The sequence below is a fragment of the Capricornis sumatraensis genome, chromosome X (assembly GCF_032405125.1).
Source record: "Capricornis sumatraensis isolate serow.1 chromosome X, serow.2, whole genome shotgun sequence".
NCBI lineage: Eukaryota > Metazoa > Chordata > Mammalia > Artiodactyla > Bovidae > Capricornis > Capricornis sumatraensis.
In genome coordinates this window covers 125,916,489-125,938,151 of record NC_091092.1, presented here as the reverse complement: position 1 = coordinate 125,938,151, position 21,663 = coordinate 125,916,489, and the positions used below count along the sequence as shown (strand labels likewise).

Sequence of the window (21,663 nt, the reverse complement as noted above, 5' to 3'; positions counted from 1 at the left end):
ATGTCCACTCCTGTACCCTCACTAGAGGCTTTGTCATCAGAACTAATGAGAGTTTCACTGAGCCGTCAGCTTCAGAGATGGCAGCCCAGAAGTTATCACAAAGATCCGACATCCCTATTTCAGTCCTGGCCCTTCGACTCCTGGTCTTGGTTGGAACTGCCTTCCAGGCTGTAAACAAGTCATGATTTAGATGCAAAAAAGTTGGTGTGGGTTTCAGCTTACTGGAAAACAGGGGTCATCATTTCCATTATAATTTTGTTTAAATGCCAGATTGCCCTGTGGAATGTTTTTGGAGATTACACTAAGGTTAACTTCATCTCAGCCAGCTAGAAATCCCTCACATCACTGGTATGAAAGTAGCGCAACTTTACTATACTTACAAGTTCCTCATGTCTTGGCACAGCTCATCACTGAAGCTTATTTCCACAGTTGGCTTCAGTTGGAACTGGTAATAGAGGAATTTTCATGAGTTAGACAGGGAAAGGACACCCACACGGGATTTTAAATTTTTTTCCAATAAGTTTTTTAGAAACCTGGTGTCTGGTTTGGTTTCAGCACATTTTTTTTCATTGAGCCTACAGAAACAAACAAAGCACTACACACCATCAGACTCTTTAATGAAAATGTATTTCACAGTAAACACAATGTACACGGCACGCAAATGAGGCATCACCATGATCACAATGGTGCTGTGAGGTACAACAGACTGCAAGAAAACAGACATTTAGCAAAACAGGGCTGTAAAAAAGATGCTGAGACATTTTTTTTTGAAAGTCAGACCATGCTACCATTTTCTGTGTGCTTGTCATAAAAGGGATTTTCCCCAGATAGTCATCAAGATCCATGGCACTGTATTATTGGAGGCATGTATTTTATTTAGTATATACACCATACACAAACATACATAGTTTCCATAACTAATAGTCTCACACTGTAGCTGGTTTTAAGAGCACATGAACAAGATTACTACTGAGACTTCTTTGTACATTCTGGTTGCAAACTTCAGTCAGGATTATGGATCTTTCCAAACTTTTTATTGTACAAGATAAAAAAATGTTTCAAAGAAGAAAAGGTTACTTTAATCTGAAAGTCACATTTCACCACAAGAAATGAAGAAAACATACTGCTGCTGCTGCTGCGAAGTCACTTCAGTCGTGTCCGACTCTGTGCGACCCCTGCTGCGAAGTCACTTCAGTCGTGTCCGACTCTGTGCGACCCCATAGACAGCAGCCCACCAGGCTCCTCTGTCCCTGGGATTCTCCAGGGAAGAATACTAGAGTGGGTTGCCATTTCATTCTCCAATAGAAAACATACTATTATATGGCAAAAAACGTGTGGCGTATACATACATTCTACTGTCATTTTCCTCCGTCCAGATGTTTTTATGTTCAAGTCTGTTATAGTGCCATTTTGGAGCCAGTGCAGGGCCCCTTGTCTCAGAGCACAGTGCTTTTCATTTGTGCCTGCTTTTATTAGAGTTGAACAAACAAACAAAAGGCCCAAGAGCCAAGAAGAAAACAGCAACATGAAAAGCAACCACCTGTGCAGGAGATGCACAAATTATTCAATCCAGAAGCCACCTGAAGGTTTGGAGTGACTATAGCTTGGAGGATTTAAAGGTGCAACATGAAAAGGCCCTTGCAAGATTCAAGTGCCCAAGTCTGGAGGAATATGCCTAAGAGAGCAGACAGTCTTCGATGCTGTTCAATGGCTTCCTTAACTCTGCCAGACTCACTCTGCTGGCCGCCCAAGGAGCAATGAGAAGCAACACATTTTGCAGGCAACTAAGCTTAATAATATTAAATGTGGCTTTTTGATAGAAACTTCCAGCAAAGAAACCTCAGAGATGAGGGAAACCCTCCAGAATGTGTTCTTCTTCTAAACAGAGCCAGGGAGATATGCAGCCCAAGTTCAGTATATGTTTAAATAGAGTCTGGGTAAATGTCTAGAATATTTACCAGAAAAGACATCTAAATGTTTATATGCTCCAAGTTTGGGGATAAGAATGGCTATAAGGTGACTTTTCAAGTCAAAATCACACGGGTTATTCAGAAGATCACTATGATAATAGAGGAGTACAGGAAGCGCTTTATCAGCAGCTAAAGCTCATAAATAGAACCGTAACATAGAACTCTGCTAAAGCCCGAAAAGGCCACTGTCTCAAGCTTCTACTGAGAGTGGCCAGCGTTTGACATACTAACTAGGAATGCAGTTACATTTCAATTTAGTAGTTTAGAATCCAGCAGTTAAAGATGACTGAAGTTTCTTCAAAGGGCTGGCAGCTCAGATTTGACTACCAGCAGCTTCACGGGTTCTCCAAACACCACCTGTGTCAATTCAAAACCAAAACCAGGTGAAACCAAAGTAGAGACAATATTTTGCAATTTGTAGCATCTATTCTCTGTCACTAAAATGGTCATGCAGTGTGGGACTTTCTACCTTCTTAGTAACTACATTTCCTTGGCTTACAGTACCTCTCAATGGAAGTGCTGCAGCATTTTGTGTAGGACTATTCTTTGGGTGGGGGGATCAAATTTTCTTCATGTGGGACTATTCTAAAACCTGCAGGATAATTAATGTCACAAGTTTTGCTTTCCAAATGCCAGTGCTGCCTCCAGCCATTGTGACAATAACCCGCTCCAACACATTTCCAGTGTGGGGTGGTGCCACCTCTTGCTGAGAAGAATTTGCTACCTAGACTATCTGACAAATGAAAATATACAAGGAATGTAAATAAATTATTTAGCCAAGATTTTTTTGGGACAGGGATTTTGGACTTTTTTTAGTTAGAGAGGTAGGAAATAGATTTGAGGAGCCATGAACACTCTTCTAGGTTTTGTGGATTTTCTGGTCCTTATTTGATACTGAGGTAGTTGAACCAAAGGGTGCAATGTACACTAACAACAAAAGAAACCTCTCACTAAATAATAATCCATGTAACTGTCAGGGAAATAGAACACTCAGGTGAATTTTTTTAAGTGTCCAAAAAGTAGCTACTCTTCCAACCAGGGATATGGTTTATTTTTAAAACTACCTGTCATGCATCCCCTCTCATATGTGAAAAGGACCACAACTGCTTCCCCAAGAGCCAAGAGAAGAACCAAACTCTAAAATGTACCATCTACAGCCAGTAGCTGAGGTCATGTATAAATAAGCATTTGAGACATGGTGACCTCAGCCACGTGGCCTCCCCAACTTGTTTCCTCGTTTGAGAAATAGAAAGGTTGGACTAAATCACATCAGTTATCAAAGTACTGTTATAGGAGTGGAATACCATAAAACAAGGTGACTGACAGAATGTTGAGAACAGAAAATTTTTCAACAGTCTAAAATGGGAGGAGCAATTAGTTATGAAAAGATCTGATGATAGATTCTGTTTTCATCATTCAAAACTAAGCCCCAAAATCTGAAGTAAAGCCAACAGGAGGTGATTATAACTACACACAAATTCAGAGTGTTTATAACCCATACATGTAACTTACTCAAAGAAGCAGCTTCTAGAAACACTTTGGGAAGATAAAAGGGCCAAAGGAAGGGAACAAAAGCTTCAGGGCACAAACTTCGGTTCTTCCCCCCTTGCCTCAGGGGGGAAGATGATCCAAGAACAGATGTTTGCTTTGAAAGAATCCAGAAGAAGTCAACAGAACAGCAAATCACTTGGCCCAGCACTCACCAATGTATATGAGTGATTCTAGATAGAATGTAGGATATCACTGAATAAAACTAGTGGGGGTAGAATTCTCTTGTCTCTAAAAAGTTGCTACTTGAGACAGATGGCTGGTCAAACTTTTAGCCAGTGCTTCTACACACACTGCCCCAAACAGCAGGGGTGAGCACAAGGGGTGTGGTGCTGAAGGCTCTTGTCTAAAGGATTCATTTGAAATCCATCTCAATTCTTGTGTGTGCTGCAGTATATACCATGAATTCACATTTATATTTGTGCTTTTTAAATAAAATTGACCATCCAGGAGGCTGAGTGATGTTTATCTTATCTTCACAAACCCAGGTTGAAGAGTTACAGATTTAGACTGTCATCAAAAGACTGTACCTTTCATTAAAGAGATGTTGTATTTGTCAACAGAAGGTGTTCAGAGTATTTTCTTGGCCAGGACTGTTAAATCCTTCGATCAGGTTTTTGTTACAGTCATCCAAGCTGAGATTTTCACTGGATCTCTTGGGGAAAATGGGGGGGCCAGTGAAATCTAAGAGATCTTGAAGTGCTCGGGCATTACCAGTTCCATTTTGGTCCAGAGATACCCCAGGAATCATTTCACTCACTGGTGAAAATTCTGGGATAGAGATAAGCTCTTCTTTTGAAACAGGACTAGAGGGCAGAGGGAGAGAGGGAAGGAGAGAGAGATGGAGAGATAGAGAGACAGACAGACACAACTATTAATTCTACTTGTCATATTTTGTTATACTACTCTTCTTTCCTAGAGAAGATGGATTTAGAGCCAGAATTGTGTGTAACACATTATAAAAGATACAGGTTAGTTCAAGTCTGAGACACTGACAGAAATGAGGCCCCCATGAATGAGAACAGGGAAGTGGATTTGAGACAGGAGAGCAGGGGCAGCGCACAACCTTTAAAAGAATGACATAACCCTTGAGGATACGACAAAAACTGGTTAGAACCGATTAGGCCCAAGATGATGGAAGACTGGACATCCACTAGACCTTGGGCCTCATTATATGCTCACTGTAATACATTAGTATACGATAAATGACACACGCGAAGATGCCATGACAGTTTAGAGAAGTTCCGTGGTGTGTCAACCATAGGCCTAGCTCAGATGAGCAGTGTGGGCTGGGATGCGAAGTCCCCTCACCAGGGGTCTCTCTGAACAGCCAGAGTAGGGCTGCTGTCAGGTTTGTCTTTTTTTTTTTTTCTCCTCTGTTAGAGCCCGGAGAAGAATCTAGAAAAACTAGATGAACTTGCAGAAGCTCAGATGATCTGTCTCCCTCACACTGAATATAGTTAAAGTGAAGCAGCTGACCTAACACCACTTCCGGTGGCTGGAGCCTGGGCAAACTGTTTCATTACTGGGAACGCCTGCCGCATTTCCACCGTGACCACCTCCATTCCCGGGATTTTATCAGCTGGTCAGAGCATGGGGAGGACAGAATGGTGCCATAAGCTTGGGCACTGCCCCCAGGAGTCACCCTTCTCCAAATGCAGAGGCAGCCACAGTAAGAATGTAGCACACAAACAAAGCTCCTTCATTTCCTTGAACCTTGGCCAGTGCCAGGTCTCGTCCAGTTCCCTCACCCAGAGGCAGAAAAAATAAGCACAACTGCCTCAGCGTGGCATGGGGTGGGTGGGTGGGTAGGTACTGCATTATCCTTTATGATGTCTCAGCAGTTTCCACCTACTGGAGGGGACAGAGTGGCGCCAATCAGGGGAAGTCTGCCAGGACAGTGGTGGGTGGTAGCAAGGGCTGAGGAGGTCCTATTATCAGACTGCTCAGGACTCGTTCTACTGCAGACAGGGAGGCCAGACTCCATGTTTTCACATTATGTGGCTTAAGGCCAGCTGCAGTATTTACAAACAGTGTGCCTGGGAAAGGCCCTGCTCCCCAACCCCTCACCCTAGGCCGAGGCTGAGAATTCACAGGAAGGAGAGAAGGGTAAGCTGCAGCAGGCTGGAGCTCTGGCAGAGCTTGTGCAAAATCCTAGCATTCCCTTCTGAACACAGAGAAGACCCCCACTCCAGTCTCTGCCCCAAGCCCAGGCTGACTGAGCATTACTTTTGTCGGGGAATAATTTGCCAGGTGACGTTATCCAAAACACACCAGTTAAGAATTCCTTAAGTTGTTAGGATCTGAAAGCAAATTAGTTCCTTTATCAAGTCTCCAATGACAAGTCTATTTAAACATGAGACACTGGACACAGTGGGTGGGCCCTTTTGGTGCCCTACCCAGATCCCCTTTAGCTGTGGTTGTACCCATCCTCCAGCTGCTATGGACTCACAGCTGACACGCTTCCTCTGGACGACTGCCTTGGCTGATGGAAGCATCCCCACCCCAGATTCTCCACAGTCAACAGCTGATGAACACAGTGCCGTGAAGGCCCTGTCTTTATCACAGTCAGAGCCCTTTCTGGTGGAAGACCATCCTGCAGAGCTCCATGAGACCAGCTGAGACTGCACCCTTGCTGAGTGACTTCCCCTGCCCAATCCAGCTTCCCTCCCACTCCCTTCTCCTGAGAGCTTTCCTCCACTAAAATCCATGCCCCAGAATTCCTGTTCTGGGTTCTGCTTCTAGGGAACTCAACCCAAAATACAGATATTACTTAAACCATGGTTAGTTTTCCTGAATAGCAACTGCACCGATTTTAGGTGTGTACAAAGATTTGGGGGTGGAAACGATGAAATCAACTAAGGGATGGTGGAGGTATCTGGGGAAGAGATGAGGCTCAAACTCAAAAGCAATGTACTTACCTCATATCCATAGACTGAACTTCTTCAGTTGAATCATCTAGACTATTTGATTTCCCATCAAGGGTGTCCAGATGAACAAGTCCCTCAACTGGTTTAAGTTCATCAGTGAAAACATCTTGAGGGAAAGTTTCTGGGGCAGCATGTTCCACAACATTTACTTCCTGGCAGGTGTTCAATACACTGATTTCTGACAGAGAACACAAAGTCATTCCATCAATCGTAAAACATACCACTGAAATAACATGGGGAATATCTGTGTAGGCAATCCTCTGCTTTACCAATGATGCAACATCTTTTGTAAAAAGAACCCCAGACAGTCACCTTCATACCAGGAAGAGAAGACAAATGACATCATCTGTGTTTGTGCAGGGCTCATGCCCCACTCTCCCCACTTAATGGATCACAGCTCTATTGTGGTGAAGGGGCTTGCATAACTCAATGAAGCCATGAGCTATGCCATGCAGGGCCACCCAAGAAGGACAGGTCACAGTGGGGAGTTCTGACAAAACATGGTCCACTGAAGGAGGAAATGGCAACTCACTCCAGTGTTCTGCCTTGAGAACCATATGGACAGTATGAAAAGGCAAAAAGATATGACACTGGAAGATGAGTCCCCCAGGTCAGAAGGTGTCCAATATGCTACTGGGGAAAAGTGGAAGGCAATTACTAACAGCTCCAGAAAGAATGGAGCAACTGGGCCAAAGCAGGAACAATGCTCAGCTGTGGATGTGACTGGTGGTGCAAGTTAAGTCAGATGCTTTAAAGAACAATATTGCATAGGAACCTGGAATGTTAGGTCCATGAATCAAGGTAAATTGGATGTGCTCAAGCAGGAGATGACAAGACTGAACATCAACATCTTAGGAATCAGGGAACTAAATGGACAGGAATGGCAAATTTAATTAATTATATTTACTACTGTGGGCAAGAATTCCAAATGAAAGAGTTAACAATGCAGTCCTAAATGCAGTACTTGGGTGCAATCTCAAAAGTGACAGAATAAGCAAATGATTCAACATCACAGTAATCCGAGTTTATGCTCCAATCACTGGTGCTGAACAAGCTTAAGTTGACCAGTTCTATGAAGATCCACAATACATTCTAGAACTAACACCAAAAAAATATATCCTTTTCATCGTAGAGGATGGGGAGGCAAAAGGAGGAAGTCAAGAGATAACCAGAATAACAGGTAAGTTTGGTCTTAAAGAGTACAAAATGAAGCAGGACAAAAGCTAACAGAGTTTTGTCATGAAAACACGCTGGTCATAGCAAACACACTCTTCCAACAACCCAACTCTATACACATGAACATCTCCAGATGTCAATACCAAAATCGGACTGACTATGTTCTTTGCAGCTGCTGAAGATGGAGAAGCTCTATACAGGCAGCAAAAACAAGACCAGGAGCTGATTGTAGCTCAGATCATGGGCTCCTTATTATAAATTCAGGTTCAAAGTGAAGAAAGTAGGGGAAACCACTAGGCCATTTAGGTATTTGACCTAAGTCAAATCCCTTATGATTACACAGCAGAGGTGACAAATAGATTCAAGGGATTAGATCTGGTAGACAGAGTGCCTGAAGAACTATGGATAGAGGTTCATAATATTGTACAGGAGGTGGTGACCAAAACCATCCCCCCAAAAAAGTAATACAAGAAAGGTCAAGTGATTGTCAGAGGAGGCTTTACAAATAGCTGAGGAAAGAAGAGAAGGAAAGGCAAGGGAGAAAAGGAAAGATACACCTAAATGAATGCAGAGTTTCAGGGAATAGCAAGGAGACATAAGAAGGTCTTAAATGAGCAATACAAAGAAGGAGAGGAAAACAACAGAATGGGAGAAACTAGAGATATCTTTAAGAAAACTGGAGATATCAAGGGAACATTTCATGCAAGGATATGCATGATAAAGGGCAGAAACAGTAAGGACCTAACAGAAGCAGAAGAGATTCAGAAGTGGCAAGAATAGACAGAATAACTATGCAAGAAAGGTCTTAATGACCAGAGCCAGACATCCTGGTGTGTAAACTCAAGTGGGCCTTAGGAAACATTACTATGAACAAAGCTAGTGGAGGTGATGTAATTCCAATGAGCTATTTCAAATCCTAAAAGATGATGCTGTTAAAGTGCTGCACTCAATATGTCAGCAAATTTGGAAAACTCAGCAGTGGCCACAAGACTGGAAAAGGGGAGTTTTCATTCCCCAAAAAAGGGCAACGCTAAAGAATATTCAAACTACTATACAATGGCACTTGTTTCACATGCTCGAAGATTATGCTCAAAATCCTTCAAATTAGGCTTCAGCAGTACGTGAACTGAGAACTTTCAGATGTACAAGCTGGGTTTCAAAGGGGCAGAGGAACCAGAAATCAAAATGCCAACATTCATTTGATCATGGAAAAAGCAAGGGAGTGCCAGAACAGCATCTACTTCTGCTTCACTGACTATGCTAAAGCCTTTGACTGTGTGGATCACAACCAACTATGGAAAATTCTTAAAGAGATGGGAATATCAGACCACTTCACCTGTCTCCTAAGAAACCTGTATGCAGGTCAAGAAGCAACAGTTAGAACCCGACATGAAACAACAGATTAGTTGAAAATTGGGAAAGCAGTAGGACAAAGCTGTATACTGTCACCCTGCTTATTTAACTTATATGCAGAGTACGTCATGTGAAATGCTGGGCTAGATAAATCACAAGTTGGAATCAAGATTGCTGGGGAAAAAATAACAACAACAACCTCAGATATGCAGATGATGCCACTTTAATGCGAGAAAGTGAAGAGGAACTAAACAGCTTCCTGGTGAGGATGAAAGAGGAGGGTGAAAAAGCTGGCTTGAAACTTTAAAAAAAAAATTGAGATCATGGCATCAGGTCCCATTACTTCATGGCAAATAGAAGGGGAAAAGTGGAAGCAGTGACAGATTTTATTTTTTGGGGGCTCTAAAATCACTGTGGATGATGACTGCAGCCATGAAATTAAAAGATCCTTGCTCATTGGAAAGAAAGTTATGACAAACCTAGAAAGCGTGTTAAAAGGAAGAGACATCACTTTGCCAACAAATGTCTGTCTAGTCAAAGCTATGCTTTTTCCAGTAGTCATGGATGGAAATGAGAGTTGGACCATTAAAACGGCTGAGCATCAAAGAACTGATGCTTTTGAATTGTGAAGCTGGAGAAGACTCTTGAGAGTTCCCTAGAGTGTAAAACCTGTCAATCCTAAAGGAAATCATCCCTGAATATTCATTGGAAGGACTGATGCTGAAGCTGAATCCCCAATACTTTGGCCACCTGATGTGAAGAGCCGACTCACTGGAAAGGACCCTGATGATGGGACAGATTGAAGGCAAAAGGAGAAGAGGGTGGCAGATGATGCAATGATTAGATAACATCACTGACTCAATGGGCATGAATTTGAGCAAACTCCAGGAGATAGTGGAAGACAGAGGAGTTTGGCGTGTTACAGTCCTTGGGGTTGCAACATTGGACACAATTTAGTGATTGAACAATATGACTCACTCAAGAAACTTGATGTCATATCCTGTACAGGTCCTCAGGCTTTTGAGCCACAAGGCAAAAGAGAAATGTGAAGAGTGACTTTGAGATGGATATATGTTTTCTGACTCTGGCTGCCACGAAACCTGAGGAGCTTTAAGAATCCGTGACAGAAAAGAGTTGGACTATCCAGAAGTCCCGAAGGCAGGAGAAACTGCTGTAGAACAAGAGAGTCAGTTCTTAACAGAATGTGACCAGCAATTAAGCCCTCTGGAAAGCAGCCTAGCCAGCAGATGGCCCGGCTCTGGTGCTGGGATTATTAGAGTAACTGAGGGACCTACTGGCTTTCAAGTGGACCTATAGAGATGGAAACTCCCCCAGGGGGTGGTGGTGGGGAGAAGTACATGGACTCCACACAGTGATAACGCTCTTCAGACACATAGGTGCTAGTCCCCTACAGGGAACACCATGATCCCTCACTTTCTGAAATGAAGAACCCAAGAATCAGATCTCACACTCACCTATTTTGTTAGGGACCATGGGTTCTGTCTTATTTTCCACACACAGAGCAGACTGAAGCTCCACTTTTGGATCTTCTTTCTGAAAACAAACAGAGGGAAGGTAGGCTTTATGTACCAAGACAAGTGCTTTTGAAAAGCATCAGGGGTTATTTGGAACCAGGCTGAGCCATCTGTCTGTTCCATGGTAATTCTGAGTATATTATAAATCAGCTCTGTTTCCCATAGTAATATGCCACCATCCTCTTTTTTTTTTTAATCTGTGGACTACAGTGCTTCTCCCTGCATCCCTACCTCCACTTCTCCAAGGAAATTTTTATTACCACCCCATCCTGGAAACTCCTTTCTTAGACTCCTCTTTCCTTTTAGACACCAACAGTCTTCTTAATCTAGCCAGGAACAAAGCAGGAAGAACCCATTTTCTTCCTGGCTAATGCTCTCTGAGACCTACAACATCACTGAATATATTCTACCATTATATTCTTCTCAGTACATGAATTATGAAAATGGCACTCTGAATGCCTACCTTCACTTCCAAAGACACATCACTCTTTCTTGTTCTCTTCATAATTTCATCTATTCTCTGAAAACCAAAAAGAAACAGGTAAGAGGACTACACCAAAAAAGATGTCCTTTTCATCAGAGGGACTGGAATGCAAAAGTAGGAAGTCAAGAGATACCTGGAATAACAAATGTTTGGCCTTGTAATACAAAATGAAGCAGGGCAAAGGCTAACAGAGTTTTGCCAAGAGAATGTGTTCGTCATAGCAAAAACCCTCTTCCAACAACACAAGAGACAACTCTACACATGGACATCACCAGATAGTCAATACCAAAATCAGACTGATTATATTCTTTGCACTGAAGATGGAGAAGCTCTATACAGTTAGCAAAAACAAGACTGGGGGCTGACTGTGGCTCAGATAATAAACTCCTTATTATAAAATTCAGACTTAAGTTGAACAAAGTAGGGAAAAACACTAGGCCCTTCTGGTATAACCTAAATAAAATCCCTTATGATTATACAGTGGAGGTGACAAATAGATACAAGGGATTAGATCTGATAGAGTGTATGGAGAACTATGGACGGAGGTTCATGACATTGTACAGGAGGCAGTGATCAAGACCATCCTCAAGAAAAAGAAATGCAAAATGGCAAAATGGTTGTCTGAGGAGGCCTTACAAATAGCTGAGAAAAGAAGAGAAGGGAAAGGCAAAGGAGAAAAGGAAAGAAAAACCCACCTGAATGCAGAGTTCCAAAGAATAGCAAGGAGAGATAAGAAAGCCTTCCTCAGTGACCAATGCAAAGAAATAGAGGAAAACAATAGAATGGGAAAGACTAGAGATCTCTTCAAGAAAATCAGAGATACCAAGGGAACATTTCATGCAAAGATGGGTACAATAAAGGACAGAAATGGTATGGATGTAACAGAAGCAGACGATATTAAGAAGAGATGGCAGGAATACACAGTAGAACTATTCAAAAAAAGATCTTAATTACCCAGATAACCACGATGGTATGATCACTCACCTAGCGCCAGACATCTTGGAATGCAAAGTCAAGTGGGCCTTTGGAAGCATCACTATGAACAAAGCGAGTGGAGGTGATGGAATTTCAGCTGAGATATTTCAGATCCTAAAAGATGATGATATGAATGTGCAGCACTCAATATGCCAGCAAATTTGGAAAACTCAGCAGTGGCCACAGGACTGGAATACTCATTCAGTGGCCACGAAATGAAAATGGTCAGTTTTCATTCCAATCCCAAAGAAAGGCAATGCCAAAGAATGTTCAAACTACTACACAACTGCACTCATTTCACATGCTAGCAAAGTAATGCTCAAAATTCTCCAGGCTAGGCTTCAAGAGTATGTGAACTGAGAACTTCCAGATGTTCAAGCTGGATTTAGAAAAGGCAGAGGAACCAGAGACGAAATTGCCAACATCCGTTGGATCATAGAAAAAACAAGAGAATTCCAGAAAAACATCTATTTCTGCTTTATTGTCTATGCCAAAGTCTTTGACTGTGTGGATCACAACAAACTGTGGAAAATTCTTAAAGAGATGGGAATACCAGTTCACCTTACCTGCCTCCTGTGAAACCTGTATGCAGGTTAAGAAGCAACAGTCAGAACCGGACATGGAACAAAACTGGCTGGTTCAAAATTGGGAACGGAGTATGTCAAGGCTGTATATTGTCACCCTGCTTATTTAACTTATATGCAGAGTACATTATGAGAAATGCTGGGCTGGATAAAGCACATGCTGGAATCAAGATCGCTGGCAGAAATGTCAATAACCTCAGATATGCAGATGATAACACCATTATGGCAGAAAGTGAAGAGGAACTGAAGAGCCTCTTGATGAAAGTGAAAGAGGAGAGTGAAAAAGCTGGCTGAAAACTCAACATTCAAAAAACTAAGATCATGGCATCAGGTCTCACCACTTCATGGCAAATAGATGGGAAACAATGGAAACAGTGATAGACTTTATTTTCTTGGGCACCAAAATCACTGTGGACAGAGACTGCAGCCATGAAATTAAGAGATACTTGCTCCTTGGAAGGAAAACTATGACAAACCTAGACAGTGTATTAAAAAGCAGAGACATAACTTTGTTTAAAGGTCCATATATGCAAAGCTATGGTTTTTCCAGTAGTCATGTATGGATGTGAGAGTTGGACCATATAAACAAGGCTGAGTGCCAAAGAATTGATGCTTTTGAACTGTGGTGTTGGAGAAGACTCTTGAGAGTCCCTTGAACTACATGGAGATCCAACCAGTCAATCCTAAAGGAAATCAGTCCTGAATATCCATTGGAAGGACTGATGCTGAAGCTCCAGTATCTTGGCCACCTGATGAGAAGAGCTGACTCATTAGAAAAGACCCTGATGCTAGGAAAGACTGAAAGCAGGAGTAGAAGGGCATGACAGAGGATGAGATGGTTAGATGGCATCACCAACTCAATGGATGAGTTTGCTCAAGCTCTGGGAGATGGTAAAGGACAGGGAAGCCTGGTATGCTGCAGTCCACGAGGTTGCAAAGAGTGAGACGCGACTGAGTGACTGAACAACAACAACAAAGAGGACTACAAGACCAAAAATAGATACAAGTATCTCAGTCTGTATGCAATTTCACATTTCTCAGAGAACTCATAAAAGAGAAATCTTAGCAGAGGATAATGTGTATAGAAAGTGCCTCCATTGGTTTTACAGATATATACCTCTGCCATATGAACAAGGTCCAATGCTTAAGAAGTGAACTAGTAAGTATCTAGAATCAATTATTTATATCCCATCTTTCTCCTTCCTCTCTTTAGATTAGCTAGAATTCAACAAATCACTACCTGTCATTCAAGAGGACCACCCAACAGAGACCCTAGCTGAAGAGCAGAAGAGGAGGCCACAAACTGGACACCACCTTAAACCCAACTTCACCCATAATTACATTAAATATAAATAGTCTAAACATACCAATCAAAAAACAGAAACTGTCAAACTTGATTTAAATAACAAATCCTGACTCTATGCTGTTTATAGGTGTGCGTGCCCAGTCATGTTCAACTCTGCGACCCCAAGGACTGTAGCCCACCAGGCTCTTCCATCCATGGAATTTTCCAGGCAAGAATACTGCAGTTGGTTGTCATTGCCTTCTCCAATGCTGTTTATAAGGGAAACATTTATAAGAACACACGTAGGTTTAAAGTAAAAAAATTCATCATGCAGGTGCTAATCATAAAAAGACTGACAAAGTAGAATTTAAGACAAAAAGTATTACTAGAGATAAAGAAGGAATATTTCATAATGATATAAGGGTCAATTCAACAGGAAAACTTAATAACTTGAAATATAAATTCACCTAACAGTAGAGCTTCAAAATATATGAAAACAAAAAATGTATAGAACTGGAAGGGGTAATGCACAAATCCATAATCACAGATGACACTTTCAATACCCATTTCTCAGTAAATAAAAGAACAAGATGACAGAAAACTCATAAAGATACAGAAGATTTGAATAGTATGATCAATGAATTCAACCTAAATAACAATTCTAAGAGCATTGTACTGAACGACTGCAGAACATAACTAGACTCCCTTCCTGTCCCTGCCTCATCCTAAGTACGCTTAATCCCTTAGCCCTCACCTTCTTCCTCTCCAGTCGCTCCTGCTCCATCTGTAGCATGATCTGTTCTCTTTTCAGACGCATTTGTTTAGCTGCCTCCTGGGCCTTTGCTTCTGCTGCTTCCTTCTGGTAGAAACATAGAAACCAAGGTATAGGCATTACTAAGCTTAAGAAAACACTAGTTAATTCTCTGGGATTTGCACTTGTTCCTCCATCTCATCATCTACCCAAAGTGGGTGCTGCACCAATATTCAATGTGGATTTTTACAGCCTGCCCTATGACACAGCAGACATGGTTGGGTCTCATTCATAGGACCTCAGTCTATCATGCAAATTACCTGCAGACACTTTGCATACAAGGTCAATGTCTTTTTGTGTCTGAGGGTAGTCTCTGACCATGAAGTATGCATGTGGCTAGGAGTTTCAGGAAGTTAATTCCTCAAAGTTACTTTCAACCACAAGGGGCAGGAGTTGGAAGATAAATAACCTAGTTTCCTCATCCCTCCAAGGGGTAATTCTAAGGCATATTCCATAGTCTCCTAGAGTTCCACAAGGAACAAGTTCCATATGCCCACAGTAACCCACTCATCAGTGTGCTTACATTGGCTTTCTTCTCACTCCCCTACCAGCTTCCTAGGATCATCTCCCAAATAAACTGCTGACACTCAAATTCTTATCCAGGTTCTGCCTTTGGGAGAATCAAAACTGACATATAACAAACATTACCACTTCACTTGTGTTGCCCAAAGTAACTCAAATATATTAACTAGTTCAGTTAAAGAAAATGCTTCAAGGAAACATTGTAAGTCATTCAAATTTAACTAATTTTACCTAATACTAAGGCCCTTAAGGAAGTCTATATAAAGACTTGCACAGTACCTGCTTTACAATCATGGCTTTTTCCTGCTTTTCTTTTTCTTGTTTTTCCTTTTCTTGCTCTTCTTTCAACAGCAGTGCCTCCTTAGCCTTCTGCTTTGCCTCCTCTGCCACCTTCCTTTTCTCTTCCTCCTCTTGCTGCTTCTTTTCCTCTTCCTGTTTACGGGCTTCCTCTAGGCGAAGTCTTTCTTCCTCTGCCTTTCTTTTCAATTCCTCTCTCTCCAGTCTTTTGAGAACAGAACTATTGTTACAAGACAGTGATGACATGCCCAAAAGACAAACCACCAAGAACTCTGTGCTAACAGTAGAACATAATGTATGTGTGACACAGTCATAGACACATGCATGTGAATTAGCATCCACTTAAGAAAATGACTCATCCTTCCCAGAAAGCCACTCTAGTCCATACAGTTACCAAGAAATATTAACCAGGGTTGACTTCAAATTCTGTGATATTGAGAGTACTAATATATTGATTTGTGAAAGACTGTAATGAAGAGACAAATGTTCCCTAGTCAATTTACAAATGATCACAGCCCCATCATTCTTATTCAATGACAATTATTTAAAAACTGAGAATAAATATTTAAAACCAACTTAAGCTAGAAAAAAAAAACTAGAAATGTCTCAATGGCTACATCTGTGCCAGACAGCAATTTAAGAACAGTGACTAGGAGCTCAAAAAGTTCACTTTGATTCTAATTAGTATGTGACTTCTGAAGTAGCAAATGGAAGGAAATGCTCAACAGAAACCTGACATTTAACACAGAAATTAAAGCATCTATTTTCCATTTATTTTGTCATTCTTAAAAAAATGTTTTAGCTTTTATTCTTTGCTAAACGAAAATTAAATGGCATTTAGACATTTTTAACCCACAGATGAATGGTTGGTGATGTAACAATAAAGAGATCTAAGCAGTGAGGGAAAATTCTGTACAGTCTTAAGTGCTTATTTTTACATTTCTAACGTTCTTCCTGCTCACGTGTCATTTTCCTCATCTATGAAAAATTGTAGGTAACTATACTCATTTTGCAGTCAATTACTGACTGGCAATGTGCCACATGGGCAAGGCCAAGACTGCATTCTGACTGTACCACCTGCTGTGTTACCCTTCCTTGGAAAAACCACTCAACACTTATGATTCAAAACAATGGGAATAGCAACTTACCAGTGATACCTGCTTCCAAATAAAGATAATTTCTATAAATCTGTATGTTTTTTAGAAAAAACCTCTCTTTGGAAGCATGTAGCACTGACTTACTGGGCTGTTGGTATGTTACTGTAAAAGATCAAGACTTAAAAAGAACATCCTTGCATCCTAATAGTTGGCTTTAGAAATCGCAAAAGCTGCAGTGTCTAAAAGCTGGAACAACTGAAATTATTAACAAATATTCTGGAGAACTTTGGAGAAGAGCATTATGGGGCCTACTCAGAAAGAAACTCACCAGTTCTTAGATTCCGCAATGAAAGACTAGGATGTCCAACACAGGATTATAAAAACCAGATGTATCCATAACAAAATCTCTCCCAAGGTTAATCAGAGCACTATTTCAGTTCTCTCTCTTCTAAAGAGCCAGTTGTGACTGTCTCAGAGAAGTTAATACACAAAGGATATGTTGTATATAAATTAACACACAAGCTACTTCATCTTTCTCTTCACCCTCTGGATCTGAAAGTCCCTGTTTCTTCCATTTTACCATGAGGACTTCCAAGGTGCTGGATGCATATCCATGAGTAAGTAACACATTCTCTTAGCCCCTAGGTCTCCATAATCCTCCTCATCACTCAGAACACAAATTCCTCCCCAGAGGCCCATGAGCCCCTAAAATTCCCTCCATTCAACCATACTCTGCTTCCCCCAAAGTAGAGAAGAACCGGCTTCTCCTGTGTGAAACCAAGAATCTCAAAATCCTCTGCAAGAATAAACATTCTTTCTCTCCTTGTTTAACGACCCAGAGAGAACATGGCTGTGGTCATTCCTCCAGCACCCCCCTGCCACAGGCAGCACCACCCTGCCACTCTTGCCAGCATCACTAGGTTTCCTCCAGAGTTCACCAGACCCACATGTAGTTCTGATACCCTCTTCCATCCTTGTTCCTGTCAACCATGCCAACCCCATCCCACTTCCTCACCAGGCAGCAAGCTCTGCATTGCAGTCACCATTCAGTGGATGCATCCCTTATCCCCAGCCACTGGGGAGGGTCTTCTGTATAAGGAAATACAGTAGAGTGCTGGCTGGAAGGCAGATGGCTGCACCTGCCTCAGAACAAGCTACAGGCATGTAACTCAGCTGCTCAGGGCCTGCACAGCCCCTGGCCTATCACTGGAGGTCCTGCAACTCAGCTTCCTCTCCTGGGACCTCCCTTCACATACCCTGTGGTCCACGCAACCCAGCCCAAGCACACCACTCAACAAAAAGACCTGCTGCTGTTGCCCAAAAGGTTTGATGTGGGAAAATCATCAGTAAAGTCCAGAATTTGAAGAAGGGACCAGTCAGATCTTCCCCTACCACCCTTTAAAAAAAAATAAATCAGCAAAAGCATAATGAGACCATGAAAGACTTGTCAAGGTCACTTACAGATCAAGAGTATTTTATCAGTCTAAACTCAGCGCCAGTCGTGAAGTACTACAGCATGGTGGGCTTCCTGTTATGTTAATTCTCTCAATGGTAATGGACTACAGGCTGTGATTATCCTAAAAGCTTCCTATATCAACTTAATGATAAATCTACCTTGCCCTTCAACATGCATTTCTCTCTGAATACTAAGACTAGAAAAGATAGAACTGTCTGTATTTTGACCAAGTGCTCCGGGGATAAATGCAGTGGTTCTCAAACTCTGGTGAAATACTGAGGCAAGACACAGCCTAGCCTGTGGATTTTTACCACAACCCTTAACAGACTGTGATACCCTCCAAAGTTTAGGGACCACTGCCATGACATCTTCTGTCCTGCTCCAGGATGGAGTCCCTGTAACCTTGTGTCTCATGGACTATGAGGGTGGCTTCTGCCCCATCAACGAGTGTCTGCTCAACCCTCCTCTCTCTTACCTGGGGATGCGAGTTAGGATAACTGGGGGTGGCAGGGGGACACGATTTAGGAAGCAGAATCAAGATGTTTACATCTTGGCATCTCCAGTCTTTTCAAGGAGAATCTCATTCTATAAACAAAACTCAAACTCTACTGATAGTTCTCCAAGGCCTGGCTGGTGCTAGAGTCCAGGCTGAGAACAGGGGCTGTCTGTAACATTGAGATTCAGGAGCTGGGCATTTACAGCGGTCTGAAAAGGTCTGAGCACCACCCATACTTGTCTTGTTTTTCCTTCTCCAGACGTTCCTGCTCCTCCTGTTCCTTCTGCAGCCGGGCCTGTCGTCTCTTTTCAGACAGGATCTTTGTGGCCTCTCCTGCATCAGTGGTGCCCGCTGTGGGCTTCCCTGAGGCTGCGTCGGAGGAAAAGATCAAGGGACATGAAATCATGACTGCACTCACATGGCAGCTGCCACTTGGAATTGAAAAAGCCAACCCAGTGGGTGACAGGAAATGCTGCCGGGACCAGCACAATCAGCCACCGAGCAGAGGCTGCCATGGGCTGGCTGGGACCCTGGATGCATTCCACTGTGGAGGGCAGTGGAAAGGCAAGGAGGAGAGATGGGTCACCAGCAAGCCCCATGGCAGCCTCCACCACTGCACCTGTCTGGGTGAACTCACCATGGCTGTCACAGAAGCTTAGAGGACTACAGGAAGCCCCTCTCTGTGGGAAGGGCATACCCTGACCGAACATAGCTCAGCACCCCCCGGGGCTTCCACAGCCAGAAGTAGTGCCAGTCCCTCAGTCTCCTCTGCCAGGAGACACTCAGGAGAGCAAGGGGAAGGACTGGGCAACGTGCCAGCTGAGAAAGCAGCACCAGGGCATGGAGTCGTCTCTGGGGAAAATCCCCGTATTTCCCCCAAACCCGACGCTCCTGTGGGGATGGACTCAGTGGCAGAACCAGTTGGGCAAGGAGGGCCTACCTCTGCCACCCTTGGCCTTCCCTGCCGTGGCCTCGTGCTTCTCATGCTTCTCGGTGGCCTGCCTGTCTGCCACATGCTTCTCTGGGGCCTCCTCCTTGGGTGAGCTGGCTGCCTGCTGAGTCAGGGTGCCTTCCTTCTCCTTGTTGCTCTTCTCTTTGTCTGCTTTCTTCTTGGGTGTCTCCTGGCCAGAAAAGCTGGGGAGGCGGTACTTCACCGGAGATCCTGGGTATGGCGGCTTTGTGTTCTTTGGAGACTGCGGATATGCTTTTGAAGTTGCCCTGGAAAACCAAAACCACGCCATAAGATGATTACTGGGCCTGACCACAGAACTCTCTGTTCCGAAGACATCTGGTTCCAAAAAGCTGAACAATTTCATCCTTCAAGAGGGACAAATGTAAGGAGGAGCACACACTCAGCAGTCCCTGAAGTACTATCACCCTAACAGGAATGTATGGTACCTATAAGACATCCCCTTCGGAAGGGACAAAGTTTTAGGAAGCTCAGCTAATGACATCATGTCCTGATTTCACTTAAGTTTGATGACAACATGAGAGTAAAGTGTTAGGCATTTCCCCACCTCCTTTTTTTAGATGAACACCAAGGTTGGATCTGGCTTCAGCGTATGGCAATGAACAAGCCCAGTCCTATTTTTTTCTAATTATGGCAAAATACACACAACATGAACTGTACCATCTTAACCACTTTAAAGTGTACCAAAAAAAAGTGTACAGTTCAGTGGCATTAAGTCCATTCACACTTTAATGCAACCATCCCACCACTGTTCACCTCCAGAATGCTGTACTTTTTAAACACTAACTCCATATTCTCACCTCTCTCCAGCCCCTGGGAAACCACTTTACACTTTCTGTCTCCAAGGATTTGACTATTCCATGTACTTAACATAAGTGGAATCATACAGTAAAAAAACAAAACAAAAAAAATCACCTTTGCTGAGGTATAACTGACATCTAGTTCCTTTTCAAGTTCTGAGGAACAAAGTCAGTGAAGAGGTGGGGAGAGGGGGTGTCTTTTTCAAGGTTCTCAAGGTTTAAAAGACTCTCTCCAGTTACTGGGAAGATGCAAAATGTGAGAACAAGCCCATGTCCACCCAGGGAAATACAGTTTTGTTAACATACAGGACCTTGCCTTACCTCTGGTGGAAGAAGGTCCATTACATGTGTCCTAGCTGAGTCTGGCTCCTGGTGAGCTCTGGTTACTGATGACATGGGTAACAGCCTAGATTCAGTTGCTGAGTATACCCAGAAGTTCACACATACTGGGGTGACATTTGTATAGAGTACTTTTAGGAAGAACATAAAGTACTCGGCTGACAAATTACAAATTGTCACTCTCAATCCTGTAGCAGGTTGAACAATATGAAACTGCTAATATTCAACCACTGTGGCCTATAAAAATGGCAAGTCAACATAATATTAAAGGCCAATTTCTCACCAGAGACCTAAAGAGTTACCTAATCAGATACTGGGGGTAAGGAAAAAACAAGATCGGATCAATATTAAACTTGGTCTTGAGCTGGAAAATAATCCTCAAGTGGTATGTGGACTGGAAAAGATGCAGGCCAGTTTTCAACTGATGCTGTCATGGTAAAAGGCAAACTCTGGCTGTTGAAGAGAACACTTTTTCTCAGTCTGTGCCAGGCTGAGGGTCACACAGTGACCCAAAGAATGTGACTGAAAAGTGACCTGGATTTTTAAAATTCAGATGTTTCAGCATCAACCGTTTTACAGATATGGAATCCATCCAGATCCCATTTCCATGGTGAACTGTACAGCCCTCTCTGGCAGTCCGCTCCCTAGCTGGACCAGTGTAAGTCCAGAAAGGATCACTTCATATTAGCCATAACAACTTCCCCTGCGCCACCATCCTGTTAGGTGTGGAGCTGCCCAGAACCCCCTGACACCTTGTCCACGTGTGGATGGTGCTTCCCCTCTGCAGACTGTCCTGCCTCAGTCCTGGGGCTCAGCTGACTCAGGCCCCACTATTCCCAGGGCATCTCTTGACAACCAGGCATTTCTTTCCACATGCTCTAGATACCCCTGATTTTCTAATTCTGTTCCTAGACACCAACCAATTAAAAGCCAGGTAAGGAATCCTCTTGCCCCCTCCATATACATATGCATATGTACCAGGGTTTCTCAACCCTGCCATGACATTTGGACTAGATCTTTCTTTCTGGGGGGCTA

At 42.8% G+C, this 21,663-nt stretch overlaps 1 protein-coding gene across 3 annotated transcripts in view; it reads right to left on the bottom strand.

Moving 5' to 3' along the window:
- Nucleotides 1-4,074: 4,074 nt before the first annotated feature.
- Nucleotides 4,075-21,663, bottom strand: part of MAP7D2 (MAP7 domain containing 2) — a 93,903-nt gene continuing 76,314 nt past the window's right edge. For all 3 annotated transcript variants that reach the window (XM_068962635.1, XM_068962636.1, XM_068962634.1), the window contains 8 exons: nt 19,460-19,737; nt 18,756-18,888; nt 15,453-15,675; nt 14,595-14,699; nt 10,976-11,032; nt 10,453-10,531; nt 6,440-6,626; nt 4,075-4,324 (listed from right to left, as the gene is read on the bottom strand). In XM_068962635.1, the coding sequence (XP_068818736.1) occupies nt 4,075-4,324; nt 6,440-6,626; nt 10,453-10,531; nt 10,976-11,032; nt 14,595-14,699; nt 15,453-15,675; nt 18,756-18,888; nt 19,460-19,737 (1,312 nt within the window). The remainder of the gene's footprint in view (nt 4,325-6,439; nt 6,627-10,452; nt 10,532-10,975; nt 11,033-14,594; nt 14,700-15,452; nt 15,676-18,755; nt 18,889-19,459; nt 19,738-21,663) is intronic.